Source organism: Brienomyrus brachyistius, chromosome 8 (assembly GCF_023856365.1).
Source record: "Brienomyrus brachyistius isolate T26 chromosome 8, BBRACH_0.4, whole genome shotgun sequence".
In the NCBI taxonomy this organism is placed as follows: Eukaryota; Metazoa; Chordata; class Actinopteri; order Osteoglossiformes; family Mormyridae; genus Brienomyrus; species Brienomyrus brachyistius.
The window spans coordinates 21290030-21309101 of NC_064540.1; the positions used below are offsets into that span (position 1 = coordinate 21290030).

Below are 19072 nucleotides of genomic sequence, written 5' to 3' on the forward strand. Positions count from 1 at the left end.
CGGATTAAAATACACAGGACTAAGCAGAAATAACATGAAACAGCTGGCCACAATCGGGACTGCACACGTGGTAAATGAGGGGGGCGCGGCACACAGCAGGATCGTACGAGCGGGTCATGACAGGAGCATTATCCTGAGCTACCACTGTGTTATCTCATTTTCCTGTTCTATTATTCACTGTATTAAATAATCTATTTCATCATAAAATACAATTAAAATGTAGCAGCACAGCGACAGTGATTCTTTTCATTATGATGCTGCTAAAACTAAATAAAACCTGAACTTCTAAAATATTATCATAGTAACCTTTCTGTGATGAGTAAACCTTGAACTAATAACTAACCCATTGACCTATAAAACAAAATACTGTATAATAACTGAATAACAATAAGGTCAATTGAGGCCACTAATTCATTCGATGCTAATCTGAGATGGTGGCTTGAAAACAGACGTCCATGTTGCCCTAGTAACCTGTACAATACCGCACCACTAAAGCTGTTTCCTCCGGTGTTGTGCAGATCTCGTAACCCTCCACTGATTTCACCTTGAATTAAGTGCTTTTGCTAGAAGCTGAGAAGTTTAATAGCCATGCTACATTTAAAACTACAAAAACATGCTCATGTAATTATTTTCTGCAATTTATCATGACTCATTCCTTGGTAACATTTGATATTTAATACAAGCAGAAATTGCATTCGATTGTTCCTGTTACAACAGCGGTGTTTGGCTTTCCATAGTTTTATTCATTCGTCTGTGATGATGGTTTTTGTTAAAATATGGGAAAATTATAAACAACGTTTTAAAATAACATTCTCAATTGACGCCCGTCGACTTTCATGCTGAGTTTTGTATGATCGTGCAATCATCTGAACTGTGTGATTATCATCCGTCTTACTGCGCTGTCACCTGTTTTTATGGTAGATCTTCCCTATCATAAAGATAAACACAACCATCTACAGTCTCAGCATATGAATCTGCTCATCTAGAGTCGTCTGCACTTTGACATACTGTAATATACCCCCAAAAAACGCGTCGCTTACACAGAGATAACAGTGGCTCACATCAACTCTCGTGCATCCTCTGGGGGGAGCAGTTGCTGCTTATTGGAGCAGCCAACTGAACCGTCCCTCAGCTGCATCTGTCACCATTTGATTCAGTGCTGTTAACGTGGGTGACAACTCTGCAGATGGAGAGATGTCTGAAAGGCAGAAGCACTACAGGATGTCTGTATACAGTCTGAAAGATGAGAAAAATTGTTCACAATATCCAGCCCCGGTCAAATTTTTGACAAGACCACACATTAACTTTATGAGCTAATTCACTTTCAGTCGTGAGTAGTCCTAATGAATTACTATATAAGCAACGACTACTGCGGTCTTCTACTGAACCATATTTTTATAGTTAATACAAAACCATTGTGAAATTACTGAAAAGTGCGAATTGAGACAAAAACAAACCACCAAATCAGTGATGGATTAATTTACAACCACACACTTCAAGTTTATGTTTTTATCATTCAGGGCAGTGTGTGAGTCAGCAGGTTAGTCCTCTGTGCCTGTGTGATTCAGCAGGTTAGGCCTCTGTGCCTGTGTGACTCAGCAGGTTAGTCTTCTGTGCCTGTGTGACTCAGCAGGTTAGTCCTCTGTGCCTGTGTGACTCAGCAGGTTAGTCCTCTCTGCCTGTGTGACTCAGCGGATTAGGCCTCTGTGCCTGTGTGACTCAGCAGGTTAAGCCTCTGCGCCTGTGTGACTCAGCAGGTTGACTCAGGGTGAGTCACACTCACCATGCTCCTCTAGTTGCTTGGACCCACTGAATTCTCGTTCTGATCTCAGAACATTTTTGGTCAGTAAAACTCCCATGAGCTATGTCTGTAGACCACAAAATATATTTTGATGAATTAAACCTGCAGATTGGTACATATGAAAATTATTTTATCTACTCATTTAGTCCATGAGAGTTTAAATTAGCTAAATTAGCTCCAGCTTTTTGCCTTAATCTCTCTGTTTCCAGGAAGCATCTTCATATTGTAAGGATCTCAACTGGATAAGAAGCCATGGGAAACAGACAGAAGGATCCGGCAATCATCCAGTAAAATGAACTGTAACATACCGTCAGAACCAACCTGTCACAACGTGCCTACCCAGAGCGAATTTTAAAAGGAGAAAAACTCAATTCTCAGTGTAGGGAAAGCTGAAAATGATTTCCTGACCCCATCAAAGAAGGGGGTTGAGAGATGAAGCTGGAAAATAGTGTTTATAAAGCCCAAATTGCAAGGAACGCGAGAGGTTCACGATTGTGGCTTAAGAGTCTGTTGGTAACTAAATGTTATGAAGTTTTAAAATTATTCTGTAGCTCTTGCAAGCCGTGCATCTCCTGGGAGACAGGACAGTGTGTGTGTGTGTGTGTGTTGTGTTTAAGTCACAAATGCATTCTTGTATAATAAATCCCCAAATCAGCCCTACCCCACCATGTAAACCTCCCCACAGTTGCAAATTAAAATTAAATATCAGTTTGCCCTGGGATTATCATACATCTTACTATGCCAGAAAATGATTGCAGTGAAAAAGACTGAAATCGTAACATACTGTACACTTAATGTTTCTCAAATAATCAGGAAGATGGAGTGTGCTCTCTGGGACGCCTTATGAAGAGCCCCTGTTGAATAAATTGTGGAATTTATGAAATTCTGAAAATATGTTTGCACGTGCCTTCAGTGATGGAAATATCTTTAAATAAATATCATGATCTTAAATTTAGTAGATTTTTGTGAATAAAACAAAATGCTGGTCCCACTTTCTGACATTAAAGCAATAAAATCAAGAGAGCAAAGTCTGTCTGAAAAATCAGTGTGAAGATGCCTCCTCAGGTCTCCGATGTCGAAGGACGTCTCTCTCATGTCCTTATTTTCATCTCCCCACCCAGGACTTTGGCCTCCAGCAATCAGGTTCCTGCCTAAAATGGGCACTGAACCACACCCAAGGAAAAAGGGGGGGCTGGGGTATCTAAGGACTCACTGAATAATAATGACGGCGACCTTGGACCTCGTTCGTGTGTCAAGGACAGCTGCACTCCAACTGCATTCTGTAATCACTAAGCATCACACACTGCATGGGGCAAAAATGTCTTCATGGATAAACCTCCAACCTCAACAGTATCTCCAACCTCAGAATAATCACATAAGCTTTTAGCTGAATGAGCTCCATTCAGACATGGACCCTTTTTCATGATGGACAGCATAAGAGACTTTTCGAAGGGCCAGGTGTTCGATCAGTCAAATCTGCCAACCCGAGTGGGGCGGGGGGGGGGGGGGGGGGGTTGCCTTACTGATATTATAAAGGGGGCATTCAGGACTCAAAAGGGAGGCAGTGTTAGGTACATCCCCGCACTACAAAATCTCCAATTACTTCCTCATAGGCACTACGTGAGGTTAGTCACTACTGTATGATGGCTGCATCACCGTGCTATTAAGGGTGAAAACCTGTGCATTTTAGAGCATGCACTTCCCACGGCAGGAGTCAGGGCTAACGCGTCGCAGCTACAATAATCTGAGATATCTGTACATGCGATATTACTTTTCTAAGCAGTCAGATAAAATGATTTAATTTGATTATTTAAGGATTTCGATTTAATATTAATGAGGGATAATAGCCTTCTGAGATCTGCCACAGGACTCGCCACAACACGTACGCAGCAGTGCCGTGTGAGTGCGCAGTGTATTGTTTTCATTATCCTTTTTACTTGTTTATCCTAAAATTGTCCCCCCCCCCTCCACAGTTCATTTTGTTTTTATAACCCCTTCGGCTCCCATGCCCCCATAATTAAAGCTTGGGTCCTTATTTCCTGTCTCGTATTGATTGTTCTCTCTAAGCAATAGACTTCCCCCTTAGTATTTCTGTCGGTATTTCTCAACCATATCTTAACGAAAATCATTACCTTATTCATCAAATCAGCACTGCCCCCAAGAGTGCCATGACAAAATTTTAATAAAGCTCTGGTATAATGTCCTCTGTTAACGAGTTTCGTGCGATTAATTTGAAAGCATTCTATATACTGAAATATGAACCAGGAATTTGGTTTCATTTCAGTTTATGGAATACACAAGTGATATGATCGGACCTGATGCAATAATTAACCTTTGTATAAATAGGGACACATCTGTAGAAGACAAATGGAACATTGAATGAGTCACTGTTTTGGGGCATAGAGGTTTAAAGTATAGTTCTGAGGGAAGGTTCTAGCTAGGCGAACTGCAATGCCTGTCATCTGCTTGTGTGTTGAAAAGGGTTCACACAAGTGAACTGGCCCACTCATCTGAAACCTGGAGCACCTAGTGTGACGAGGAGGTGGGTGATCTCCACGGAGACGTCAATCATGACGCCAACCGGCGCCATGTGCTCCATGGCTCATGGTCCGAACTTCAAGCACGAGCGGCTCAGCCTAGATTCTACGTGCGGATACGTGACTGAGCCTGGTCACGGAGTTCAATAAAACCAGAAAGCGCCAATAATTGTTTACTCGGCTATGCTTCAGGGGCTATCTAAGTGGAACATTCCGTTTCATTACTAAATGAAAGAAAACAAATCTATCAGATACTTCCAGGATGGACATATCATGTTCTGAGAATGGCAGAGAGATTCAAACCACCCATTTGTCTTGAATAACTATCGATCCAATACAATGTAATGATCTTGAGGTCATCCGAAGAAGCACAGGGCAGTGGACACTGAATGGGATGTCAGTACAGGCTCCTGTACACAGTGAGCTGAGGCCTTGAGGTCACAACGCCCTGATTTGCACAAAGCTGTTTAAAACTGAAAGTGTGTGAGTCAGGTTTGGGGGCAAGTCGAGCCTGACTTAGGTCACACAGGGTATAAATCAGGGTACATGGTGGACGGAATGCCAGTCTTCCACAACAGGAAGCAATATAACATTAAAAGGAAAACTCATTTAACCTTGTTACACTTCATCCAGCAAATGAGGATAGTTTTATGCTGTAGGATAACTTAATTCATGGTTGATTTGCAGGCAACAATAATGCCTAAATGTGTCATCAGGCCCCCCTGCCAATGTTGAACCAGTTGACGTGTAGTTTTATATTCAGTAGCGTGCCCCCGTTTGGTGGCTCATAGATTATAGCCTTTTCCAATATTACAGCAAAAGCAGCAGTCGTTTCTATACAGACGACGCACAGGAGATTGATGATTTCTTGCATTTTGTTCTACCTGCAATGATAAAAATAGCTTATAATAACTGCCCAGGTGAACTTGGGACTCGCGGTGTGAGTGTTTTAGATGCCCATGGCTTGAGGCTGCTGGTCTGTGTGAGTGGTCGCAGCTGCACGTCACCTTGCTTAGTGTCTACCTGTTAAAAGGCTTGTTTTTGGGCATGGGGAACAGCAGGCAGGCTGATGGATCAGTGATATGCTTTGAAATGTTTTACTCATGATGATACAGTAGATAAATTTAGCTAGAAAACAAATGAGAATTCAAATCAGGAAATGGGTTATTGGGTCAAATAGCAGATTAGCTTATATAGCTCCAGGGAATATACTGTATGTGTTTAGGTGTAACAGGAAATTATTGTTTAAGACTTAATGGAGGATTGTGTATGGATTATGGGTCTTGTCCCAATTTTGAGAATTTTTATATAAGTACATATATTATTTAAAGCTACAAATGTTTTTTAGTTCCGCCCTTGCCAAAACCGGGCATCGAAAGTGATCACAATCCAAAATAAATTGCTTGCCTATCATTTCTGATTCTCACTCTTGCCATGGCGAAGATGCTCAGTCAAAGAGCAGGCAGGTTATTGGTCACTATTGCAGTCTTTGAATGTCAGAAACTGTGGTTGGAATTGCAATGGGAGGGACAGTGGGGAAGGGATATTATGGGGTTTTGGTAAGAGAAGCGAGGTGTGTTCTTCATCAAGGAAACTACCAGAATGTTGGCGAGATCCAAAAATCCACCACCCGCATTGGGATCTCCTGCTGTGACTTGATCCTTGGTGAATCCGGAATCGCACTGGAGATGAACTCCTTTGAGAATCAGCACATTCCATAACTTTGGTGTGACAAGTCAACACACAGGACACACCCTTCACAATATTCACATCTATTCATTGCTCCAGTACAGAACACAGATAAGCCAAGACGAAAATAGTCATTGATAACAGGGAAATGTTAAAGTATTGCACATGGAAAATGACCAACAAGTACATTACACTTGCTAAAGGAACAAAATAACAGCCGGAAGACATGTTTTATATGCGTGTCTGTTTCATTTCATTTCATACAGGCTTAATAGCATTTAAAGTTATGAATGTATTCTTCTGAAAAGATAATTGCATTTGTTTGACTTGCAGTAAGACATTTTTTAAATGTGTCTAATGTTTTAAATTCACTGATGAGTTTTTGCCATAGTCAAAGTTTCTGCAAATCGGTCAAGTTTCGTCTTGACATTTGCTTTTCCAATGAAGCTGTAGCGTTTGATGAGGTCAATGGATCTATCGCAAACTGCGACTGCTCCGGTTTGTCTTTTTTTCTTTCGTTAAAATGTGCTGCAGTGTTGATTCCCTGGAGTAGACATACTCCTCATTATGTAAGCTGTTAATTCGCTTGTTATCTTGTCTTTGTCATTATGTCCTTTTCAATATAACGGTGTTACACTGAAGTCATCGACGGCTGAATCGTTATCAAACGCAGGCTGCCCTATAATACCTAAGACAATTCCAGACATAGTACGCAATTCAGATAAAATATAAGCTAAAAAATATTTATCTATTTAACAATATCACTTTGAAAATGCACCCGAAAGAACAACAAAATCCCGTGAGTTAACGCTCCCTTGTAATAATTAGCTTTATTAAGTTCACTATTATTTTCCTGCGTAGCCTGATTAGAGTATGTATGATATTCGTATGCTTAGGAAATTCAACTGAAAACCAACTGTCGTCTTAACGCGGGCGTTTATGTAGATAAAACCGCTGGGATGGGCTCTTTGTAGCCTGTTTGTCATTCAGGACAGCCAGGTAGTTTGACATGTATTTCATCCAGAGGTCTCTGAATGGAGGGGGAGGCGCTGGAAGAGCGAACACATTTGGTGAATTTACAATGATGCCGGCTGGATGCAGCGCCTGCAATTACGCGCACAGACGCAAGTTTTTAGGGGTTTACAGTTGATCCGCAAAGAGACTCCTGCATCCGCCCCTCCAACGCCGTGATTTTTAAGATACAACCACAGGTCTTTTGCTAAGGTGCGTGTAAGAGAAAATGATGAGAAATACAGCTTCATCCGGGACGGAAACATTTTAATACGAGGTATCTGTTAAAGAAAGACTAATAGAATCCATGCCTGGACTGGAAGCATTTAAGGTCAGTTGCTCTTTACTTGTATTCAACAGTTTTCTGAATGATACATTCGTATCCATTGAGTTTACAAACATTAAAAGTAAATTATTTTAGCGTCGTGAAATCTTTGAATATGTTCGACTGTGAATGTTAACATCACACCTTTAAACCACGGGGAATCGTTTAAAGAAAGGAATGATCATATGAATAATGGCTCCTAGGCAGATTTCTGTTATGAGATACATATAAACACTTGGCGATTAATTTCCATTATGGAGTTTGGCTGGGATCAGTTGCACAAATTTAATTATAGCGTTTAATTTAATTGCAGCAAGCCAATTGTGATTATTCCAAATCAGGATATCTGTATACGAAAAAAAAATGTGTATATAGTATGTAAATGATTTTTTGTGTAAAGGTTTGGTGATTTAACTATTTACTTACTGGTGCGGGTAATCAGATTATATATCCGAGTTTTTATCCACACACCATTTTGTGGAGGCTACGCTCTACATTCCTGCATACATTCTGTCCTTTTGCCAGTTTTCAAAGTTTTTCAAAGCCAAAGACGTCTTGACTGGTGAATGGGTTACGTCCGATGTTACAATTAATGTGCTTTTTTCAGAGGGTAAAGTTAACTTTTTTACAGGTAATGATTTTCAGCGAATGTTCTCCGTAGTCAGTCGCATTTTGAATTATTTATATTTAACGTAGGCTATTTGAATCCACTTGATTTTGGAAGTTATTTTTTTCTTTCACAGAAAACCGAATCAGAATTACGTATTTGCATGACAAAGGAATTACTTTGCCCTAGTAGAGTTAAATATAAATATTTTGTCAAATACACTGGCTGTGTTTTTGTTCTTGTTTCACAGTTTGTATATTTTATTTTTCAGGTTTTTTCTGCTCGGTTAAAATTAGGGTGAGGTCATTGCCCTGTCTTTCATGGCAATAAACTGACCTCCATGGATGGGAACAATAATTCCTTGGTGAGTCTGAATCAAGTCTCGAATCCAAGCATTGTAGTCCAAGTCAAGTCTCGAGTCCTTGCATAAATAAATTCATAGTTACCTCTTAATACCGCAGTTTAATTAGTTCAAGCCACTGCTTATACCCTCCATGTTCATGTGTTGTGATGTCACAGAATAGTTCTGCGGTTTGAGGATGTCTGACAACTAAAATGACTGTCTTAGATTAATGAAGGAATGCAATCAGGGTGTCTCACTTAATGTGACATATTCATCTGATCTTGAAACACAGTTCACATCCCTCCCGGAAACAGCAAGAGAATGATTTATATACTTGATTTATATACATGTCATGGTGGTCCCACCATCTCTTGTTTTAGGAATAGATGTCCTTTGAGAGATCTGTCGAAATTTTCGACCTTCTCTGACAGCATAGCTAACATCTCAGACAGAGAATCCTCCAGGAGACTGATTTGTTTTGGAAGTTTTCTTGAGAAAGTCCAAAGTGAAAAATTTTGCATCACATCTCTCTGGGGAACCACCGCCTTCCACATATGGCTACACATTTCTCAGGAGGTGCTAATAATGTACTGGAGCAAGAATTGACAAGACAACAGTGTGGATCACACACCCACAATGACAATTCGATTACAGATAATTAGCTCTGCTGGATGACCAAGTTATACTGTAGTCTTGGTAATAAATGGCCTATAAAATGTCATTAATCAAGTTATTTAATCCATCTGCCAAAACAGTAATTATTTATCCAGTTAAAGTCATACCTATGTGCTACTTACTGCAGACAGTGAAGAACTGAGCGCCAGTCCAACACATGGTAGTCAGTCAAGCAGTCTCTCTCTCTCTCTCTCTCTCTCTCACAGACACACACACACACACACACACACAGGTTTGTAATTACATCTTTGTGGGGACTCGCCGCTCATTTCTATGGGAAAAACTCTAATCCCAACATGACCTCCTTGACCACTACCCAGCTCTGACCCTAACCCATAAGTAACCAAACAACATTGAAGACTTCTGCTATTTTCAGTTTTGTATCGCATCCACAGATTTTTATGAAATTTAGTTTACTGAAAAAGCGGTGACTATAACATCTAAATAACAGGTATTTGAGAGACATTAGGTCCCCACTATGTTATATACACGTCTACACACTCACCCACCCACACACACACAACCAAGACTTAAATAACTCATTTCCAATTATCTGCTCATATTCATTTAGTGTTAATGTCTTATCTGCCCTCTCTGTACTCCATCAACTGAACTAAAGGGTAGAGTTAAAGAGCTGAAAATGCCACCATTGATCTGTGGCCTAACAGAACAAATAAACTGCTTTTATTACAGCGGTCGGTAACAATGGCCAGGGGCGCCGCTAAGGGGGGGAAAGTTGGGACAATTCTAAGGGCCCACGCCCTTTAGGGGCCCCCAGAGATCTGAATGGGTGTGGTAGGGGGGCCCAACCTCATATTTTGTCATAGGGCCCAAAATTGCTAGCGGCGCCCCTGACAATGGCACAAATATCTTTCCCAAGACAAACTACGATGTGTAAGCAGGGCCCTTACAGATGTCCCCAGAATATGCTGGTGGATAAGTATGAGAACTGTGCTGGCAGACTGTCAGATCCCAGCAGATTTTACAGAACTTGAAACTTGCAAAGCTCTCAAACAGATGATTTCACTAAAAAATTAAGAAAAAACTTTTCCAAAAATACTACTTTTAAAAAAATATATATAACAAGCATGAATCAATTCCCATTTTGCAACAGCCGACATTTGGAAGTCCATCAAATTGCTCCATCATTGTGATCTTTATAATATTATGGCAATGATCAAAAACTCAGGCATTTTCTGTAGGCTGCAAAATGACTCTTATCAGAAAGCAATAAAAATCAATAGGGTTCCAAAAAAATGCACACAGATTTCATTTCTTCTCCTTTAAGGTTTTAGAACCTCAGACTGGCTTAACTTCACACCCACAGCTATTGACTGGTTCCATTTGGAAGTCTCACAAAATACAGTAAATGAATGCGGTGACATTGAAAATAAATGTTCATTTTTATTCCCCACATACCTAGTGTAGTGGGCGGATGGGGGTGGGGGCTGAGGGTGCCTGAGCACCTGCCCCCCCCCCCAGCTGTGAGAGACAGTGCAGCTCAGGTTGTGCCACCAGTATGAGACCAACGCAATTCAGGCATGCAAGGCAAACGTTCCCCTTAGCAAAGAGCAGTTCAGAAATAGCACTTACAATAATGACTTTTCAAAATACGAGATAAATACCTGAAGTAAATGCAAAGAGGTGAGAGCCTTATTATCTAATGTTATTTAGTCTCGATACTGTTCAAGCATCGTTGACTTCTATTACTGAAGAATGTAAACAGAATTTCTTCACATAAATAAGGAAAATCAACCATAACTGAATTTAGTCTTCAAATACAATGATAAACATTAGCTTTTCTACTAGGAGAGACAAAGAGTCTTATTTGTTGTCTACTAGAGCCATTTGTAGACCTGGGGTGCATTTCTCGTACATGCGTGTGTTTAAGCTGAAGTACGAGTCTTTCCCAAAACAGTCCAACTTTTAGTCCACTGTTGTTTGAGCCATTTTGGGCGGTAATACAACACCCCACAAGCCAGATCATGATTTATAAGGTGACAGTCCACACGACTAACACAAAAGGGGTTTATCAAACAAAAACAGAACACAGTGGGATTACAAAATAAAGGAATCCCGAAGAGTCGGAATTAAACATGAGAAAAAAACGACTTAAAAGAAAACCAATAAGCTAATGTAGAAAGGGAAACAGGCAACACCAGAACAAGGCCAAACAACAGCATAACACACAGCAACATTAGCACACTGACTCACTAAGGGGTAAAAACAAAGGCAAGCACTTAAATACACTGAAAACTGGACCAACAAGGACAGGCAGGTGCAGAACATAAGACAATCAGCCAATCACAGAGGGCGCAGGACAACGATCAACAGATGGAACAATTAAACCCTGGCACTGGGAAACAGGCAAGAGGTGGAGTAACTGAATAATAACAAACATGGAACTAGGAAACGCTAACAATGCACAAACTGGGAATACCACGCTAGGAAAATTAACCAGGAACAAAAATACAAAGAGGACAAGGAATGATGTGGATAATAGGAATACAGCTGGACACTAAGTATTTAAACCTTCAGTTTACAAAGCTTGACTATCTATTAAATTATACTGTTTTTTCCGGTCAATGAGTTACTGCTTGCTGATTTACAGATATTTTTAAAGCGAGGTGTTATATTTTACACCCCTGCAGCCTGCATGCAGCTATGTTACCCCCTTGCCAATTTATGACACTGTCACTTGCTCTATGCACATGACAAAGCTAGAGAAAAGGTGTGACTAGTCACGGCGCCAAATCTCACGTTGCCGCTGTCCCGTGATCATCACGATGTAACCTGCCACCCCAAGTCAATGATTACAGTTATCCCATCCTTTTGATGTACACACAGATGAACATATCATAACAAACATATAACAAACATATCATAACAAACTGATAACAAACATATAACAAACATATCATAACAAACTGATAACAAACTGATAACAAACATATAACAAACATATAACAAACATATAACAAACATATCATAACAAACTGATAACAAACATAACAGATATATAATAAACATATCATAACAAACATATAACAAACATATAACAAACATATCATAACAAACTGATAACAAACATATAACAAACATAACAGATATATAATAAATATATCATAACATATAACAAACATATAACAAACGTAACAAACATATCATAACAAACTGATAACAAACATATAACAAACATATCATAACAAACTGATAACAAACATATAACAAACATATCATAACAAACAAAAGAAATATAACAAACATCATAACAAACTGGTAACAAACATATAACAAACATATCATAACAAACTGATAACAAACATATAACAAACATATCATAACAAACAAAAGAAATATAACAAACATCATAACAAACTGGTAACAAACATATAACAAACATATCATAACAAACATAACAAACATATATCATAACAAACATAACAAACATATAACAAACATATAACAAACATATCATAACAAACTGAACACAATAAGAAAACGTGGCTCATGTGTTGTACCGACTGTAATTACACTGCAATGGTGCTTTACTGAACTGTTACCTCTAAGATCTGTTGTTCACGTCAACAGTACAATTTTAGACATCTAAAAGGCTGTTATTAATGAGCATGATCCATCATAAAGAGTAAATAAGGAGAAGCAGTACGCTCTGCCTTGAGCTTTAACGATCCCCCTTACCCAGTGCACCATTTCCTGGGCCGTAACGAGGTTAAGTGTTTCTGTAGCCCGGCTCTGAGCAGCCATCCACGTAATGTGATTATGAATAAAGTTTTTCAAAACAAAACTCACGGTGTTTATCTGCCATTACAGCTGTCCTTGCTGGCTTGGCAACGGCTATCCATCAGTTATGACTTGCACATGAAATCTACACTTTCTATCTATTTGAAATTCGGTAGGTTCCTCCGAGAGAGGGATCGAACAGATGGACCTCACAACATTCGCTTTTCAAAAGCGTACAGAAAACTATAATACATACATATTTCAGCTCATCTTTTAATTATCAAACATGTGACAAGAATATATGTATAAGTGTCATTTTAGTACAAAATTTTTAATTGTAGTCGTCATTGCAAAGATATCTTGAACCATGTTAAACGTGCTTTTCTGTGGCATATTCACCTGAAGCTTGTGTTCTGTTTATCTGTGTAAGGATTTTGTGGGAGTGTCGTTTTCACACCTTTGAGAGAGATGAGGCCAACCCTGTGTGGGCAGCATTGTGAAGAAGTGGCTTCGCTGCCCTGTGTTAAGGACACTATGTCCAGTGAACCCACAACCTGTCTGTATTAACTTCGGAACAGTGACATTTCTCAGGCCCTTAATGGCACAAAGCAGCCTGTGGGACGTTTCTCAGAACTGCTCAGACCTCCAGCACGTCTTCTGCAACGGCACCACGAACAACAGCCTCGGCTCACACTCGCAGAGCCTGGAGGACATTCTCCTGAGGGCCCTCGGGCCTAGAAGGTCATCCTTCTTCCTCCCGATTTCCCTCACCTACTTGCTCATCTTCACGGTCGGAGTGACAGGTAACCTGCTAACCTGCACAGTGATCGCCAAACACCAGAAAATGCGCACACCCACCAACCTGTACCTCTTCAGCCTGGCTGTGTCAGATCTCCTCGTTCTCATTTTCGGGATGCCCCTGGAGATCTATGACATGTGGCAGAACTACCCTTTCCCCTTTGGTGAGGGCGGATGCTACTTCAAGATCTTCCTCTTTGAGACAGTCTGTTTTGCCTCTATCCTTAACGTGACGGCGCTGAGCATAGAAAGGTATATTGCAGTCATGCACCCTCTGAAGTCCAGGTACGTCATGACCAACCAGCATGCCCGGCGGGTCATCACAGGTGTATGGGTGGTCTCCTTCATCTGCGCCATCCCCAACACGTCCCTCCATGGAATCTATTACCTTTACCTGCCAGAGAAGGTAGCTGAGTCGGCCATCTGCAGTCTGCTGAAGCCGTTGTGGATGTATAACTTGGTCATCCAGATCACCACGGTCCTCTTCTACTTCGTCCCCATGACCATCATCAGCGTTCTGTACCTGGTCATTGGCCGACGGCTGAACAGGGAGACCCGGGTCCCGCAGAAGAAACTGGGGAAAAACCGCATGCCGGGGGCAACCTGGAAAATCCACCTGGAATGTGACCGGAGGAGACAGGTCAACAGGATGCTCAGTGAGATCCTTACCGTCTTGCCGTAACAGTTACGGTTCACAGGCATACGTACAACATCGATAAACACAGATACAGGCAGTCCCTGGGTTAAGAACATCAAACTTATGGACCACTTGTACTTACAAACATACTGCTATAAAGCCTGTTGCATTAAAAATTCATAATAACGAACGTACTAACTACGTTGTTATGCTCGTGAAAACATCGCATGGCTTCAGCAGGTTGTTGGATTGTGGTACAGTACAGTACCATATGTAGTTAGTTTTATTATTACTATACAGCTACAATAACAAGGGGGCAGAGTGTGGTGTAACGGGCTAAGCCTCTGTATCAGTCATCAGAAGGTTGCCAGTTCAAGCCCAGCCTTAGCTGAACCGTCAATTCTGTGTGGATCCCTGAGCAAGCCTCCGTATCAGTCATCAGAAGGTTGCCAGTTCAAGCCCAACCTTAGCTGAACCGTCAATTCTGTGGGTCCCCGAGCAAGGCCCCTAACCCACAGCTCTGTGGGCACTGCAGATGGCTGCCCTTCAATGCCAAACTTACTGTCATCTACATATGTGATTATGTGATAGATAAAATGCTATAATAATTATTAGTATAATTCCAATTTACCCACAAATTCGACTTACAGTCTTAGGGAATGAATCTTGATAACCTGGGGGCTCTCTGGATGTGAAATAGCTGAGGTCAATTAAGCTGTAAAGTTTTCGAAGGTCATCTTATAAAGTCACATTCATTATTATATAAAAAGGAACATATCAAAGGGGCATGACGGGCCAGAAATATAATCACATAAACATTTGCAAAAATGCCCAGTTTGATGCTTAATTACAGCATTCAGGGAAGCTGAAACACCACCAACCACTTTAACACTAACAGACTGATCAGTAATTTCGTTGTGCCAAAGTGACAAAGTTTTCCATTGGTCAGAGATAATAGGTAGTTAGAGTGAAACAGATGACATAATAAGTGTTCTGAGGCTTTTAGTCTTTTTGCACATTCTGCACTTGAGCTTGATTGCACTTATTAATAATTTTGGGATCATGTGCAGAACTTTTGTGCTGGACATGCAAATTGAAAGCGATTCATGCCGCATTCCTGACATTAATCAGGACTTTCAAGGGCTTTTTTTTTTATCTCAGGGGGAACATGCAGGATTATTTGGGTTCTTTCATTGAATGAGCATTGGTTATGGGCTTTTGAATATTATTGAATATTAGTCATATGTTTGTTGGCTTGTTCTGTTAGCCGTTGGCTATTTTGCTGGTTATTTTCTGATTAAGCAGATTCTCCAGACATTAAAGGCCATCATTATTAAAATACATTGTGGATAAAGAGCGAGCTTCGAGAGAGTTTCGAAAGGAAACATACTGATAATTGTGGGTTTATTTTCGTACAAAGCTAATGGCAGATGTACACAACTGAAGTCCATTTTGTAAAGCTGCACAGAATCACATATTATGGATAACAGATTAAGGGAAGACTACTGCTGACAGCCACAAGCGGTTCAGACTGATTAATATGAGAATTGGCATCGCGGTCCACCGCTGCACATATTGAATATGCTCACCTGTGCCATTCAAAATCCAGTTTAGCAGTGCAGTGCACAGACATTTTGAGTGGAGAGATGCTCGAAAGGAGGGGGGGACATGATTCAGTGTAAATTTTGCCAACCAGTGGTGGGGGAGGGAGTGAGGCCCTCAGTAAATTGTTTGTGATCATCAGTCATGAAAAATGGGCATTTGGAACTTCAAAAGGGGGACAATTGTTTGAGCCAAAAGGCGTGGCACCCCCCCCCCCCCCCCCCCCCCCAAACCCAACATACGTGTCTGCAATTTAGTCTCCTCATTTCATATAATATCTGGGTTTATAGAACGGCTGTCTCCTGTCTATTCTGGAGTGTGTGTTCTTACTGTGTGTTAGGTGTGCTGTCCTCTTCCTGCCTCTGTCCCCATCAGCTTTCAGGCTGATGGTGACCAGCTTGGATTTAACATCCCACTCCAGTCTCTGCAGAATTCAGAAAGTAGGTGGAGTTAACGAAACGACTTGCCCCAACATATAACTTGATATTTTACAGGAGTGATACATGGTAGTATCTCAAAATAATGAAAGGAAGGTCACTTTAAGGGAATTTAACTGGAAATCTTTTAATCAGTTTAATGGTGCCCAGTGGTGGAAAGTCCAGCTTCAGACAAAATTTTTTGTTTCAATCAGTGGTTAAGTATAAAGAGTCACATTCAGAGCACTCAACTGGTTGGTTGAAACAAAATCCTGGTCAGGATTTGTACTTTCTGAAACTGAACTTTCCACCTCTGCCAGTGTCCTTATGCCCAAATGCTGTCTGCTGCCCCTTGGTAATTACCAAAGAAACTGACCAGCCTGCATAAATGAGAGTTCATTAATTGGGGTAATCTCTCCCTACATAGCTGTAGTGGTGGTGGTGTTTGCCATCTGCTGGGCCCCCTTCCACGTGGACCGCCTCCTGTGGAGCTACGTCTCGCAGTGGACAGACGCCATGCACGCCACCTTCCAGTATGTCCACATCCTCTCGGGGGTCCTCTTCTACTTCAGCTCGGCCGTCAACCCACTCATCTACAGCCTGCTGTCCACACGCTTCCGGGAGTGTTTCCGTGGCCTCGTCTGTATCCAGGCATCCAACACCACCCCACCACCGGCCCCGCCGGCCCTCAAGAGCTCTTACACCCTGGGGTCCCACCACAGCAACCGGGCCGGTCCTGGAGCCCAGCCCCCTTCCATCATCTCCAACAGCTGCTGGGATCACGACGATGAGAAGATGTACGTATGAGAACACTGAGCTCCTCTTTCAGGTCAATGCTACGGTCAAAAAAATGTAGATGATATGTGACATGTTCAGTTATGTCTCTGGTATATTATGGTGTTGTGAAGTAAACTACTTATATGAGAAAAAAATGATGGGAAATATTGTCTTTAATTAACTGGCTCTTTATTTGACTATTTAGTACTTATGACAGACAGTGAGCCTTCAAAACTCCATAAATGGGATTATCTTGTGCTGTCAATAACAGCCTAATTTTATTGGCTACCCACCCATTGCTTTCTAAGTTCCCATTGGATTAAACCAGGTGGTGACTGACAGCCCATAATAATCCCGCCCACTGTGAGTTTGTGGTTCTTCCATCATTACCATACAGCTGTTTCAAAAAAAAACATCATATCTTTGCAAAATGAAATTCACTGCATGTGCTTTAGAGAATGCATGAAGTAGAGAAATAGTATATTTATCATTTTAATGAAAAAATATACCTGAAGCAGTATTTTTGTTTTTGAGTTGACGTGTACTGTGACATAAAGCGCATAAAGCGATGAATTGATTTTAGATGTTGTTGCTTGTGAAATAAAAGGACTAATGTCAGTTTAGCCTGTTTTCTTCTGAACATGTTTTGCAAAATTTGCTGGCAAAATCTGCTATTTAAATTATATTGACTGCACAAATCCTCTGGTGAGCTGTTTTGTTTCTTTGTGTCTAGTAAGTTTGTTTTTCGTCCATTCAAATTAAGGACCAGTTCCTTCATTTTCTTAGTGAGTTGCTTGGTAACGGTGCCTTGGAAGGAGAAAACATTTCATTCCTTATTTCCACAGAGCCAAGGACATGGCAAGTTATTCTGGCAGCTGTTAACAGTGCTTTCTAAATGCAGGCACGCCGCAGCCCCATACATTTCAGTGGAAAAAGACGCTGCTGGATGAAGCTGTCGGATGTCCTTTTCAAGCGGTGTCCTTGTCTTGCTTTAGACTCCACTGAGAGAACTGTTCATGTGATTTATGGAACCAAATATCTTTTTTAAAGAGCATTTAGCATTGGTTTCACTTATTGCTAAGTTTTAAAATGCACCATTTTATTACTGGGATTTAATATCCTTCAGTTAAGATGACATCTGCACCCGGGTCCACCTTGATGAAGCAGCAATGAAGGCAACAACTTTTTTTGAAAACAGAAGGTGTAGTTGAAACTCTGTGTGTTTTGCATGGTGATGACCAGCATGATCTGAGCTGTTGTCCTGAGTTTTAGGTGTGACTTTTGAGCACTGGGATACAATAATTAATGCCTGCATTTTTTGGCTTACTTAAAGGTGGTTTGCTGAAATCATTTTGACAAAGGAGGGACATGATCCAGGTAGATTCTAACAGGTCTGCAAGCTGGTCAACGAAATAGTTTCTTCAATATTAATTCAAATACATGTGGCCATTGGTGGAAATTAGCAGGAGAACATTTTAACCTGGATTATAGAAAGCACTTCTTTACACAGCATGGTGTTAGAGTACGGAATAATCTTCCTGTTAGTGTAGCGCAAGCTAAAACCTTGGGTTCCTTTAAATCAAAGCTAGATAAGATTTTAACAACTCTGAGCTATTAATTGAGTTCTCCCCAAGTGAGCTTGATGAGCAGAATGGCCTCCTCTAGTTTCTAAATTTCTAATGTTCTTATTAAATTAGTTTCTTTCTTAAACAATTCATCACAAATATTACATTCAAGCAGACTCAATGTAGAAATGTCTCTTTTGCAATATTAGCGTAAGAAGCACCTATCAAGTCTTACAACTCTTCTACAGACTTCACAGATAAATTACTAAAGTCAAAATCGTAATATGAGATACGATGTAATTTTTAGACATTTATAGACTGTGGCAGTTTAGTGCAGGGGTACTCCAAAAGGGAATTCCAGTTCGCATCCGGATGAAATGCACGATCAATCCACCCCTGGCTAGGAAAATGTTATCAGGGGCAGTGGACCTTTGTGTTGCTGATGGAATTTAGCCCTTGGGTAAAATAGATGGGTACATGTGGTTTACAGCATAGAAACTGGGTATCAGATCTACCAGGGTCATAGGGGCAGATCCTGGTAGGGGCAA

The 19072-nt window shown here is 40.8% G+C and overlaps 1 protein-coding gene across 2 annotated transcripts; it reads left to right on the forward strand.

Annotated features, from left to right (window-relative positions):
* The first annotated feature begins 7084 nt into the window (after positions 1-7084).
* nmur3 (neuromedin U receptor 3) lies at positions 7085-17643 on the forward strand. Of its 2 annotated transcripts, XM_049023923.1 has the most exons (4): positions 7085-7369; positions 8242-8334; positions 13160-14183; positions 16610-17643. In XM_049023923.1, the coding sequence occupies exons 3-4, from the start codon at positions 13328-13330 to the stop codon at positions 16987-16989; spliced, it is 1236 nt and encodes a 411-aa protein (XP_048879880.1). In that variant the 5' UTR covers positions 7085-7369; positions 8242-8334; positions 13160-13327; the 3' UTR covers positions 16990-17643. The 2 variants fall into 2 exon arrangements, with proteins under 2 accessions (XP_048879880.1, XP_048879881.1); XM_049023924.1 differs by lacking the exon at positions 8242-8334.
* Positions 17644-19072: the final 1429 nt, after the last annotated feature.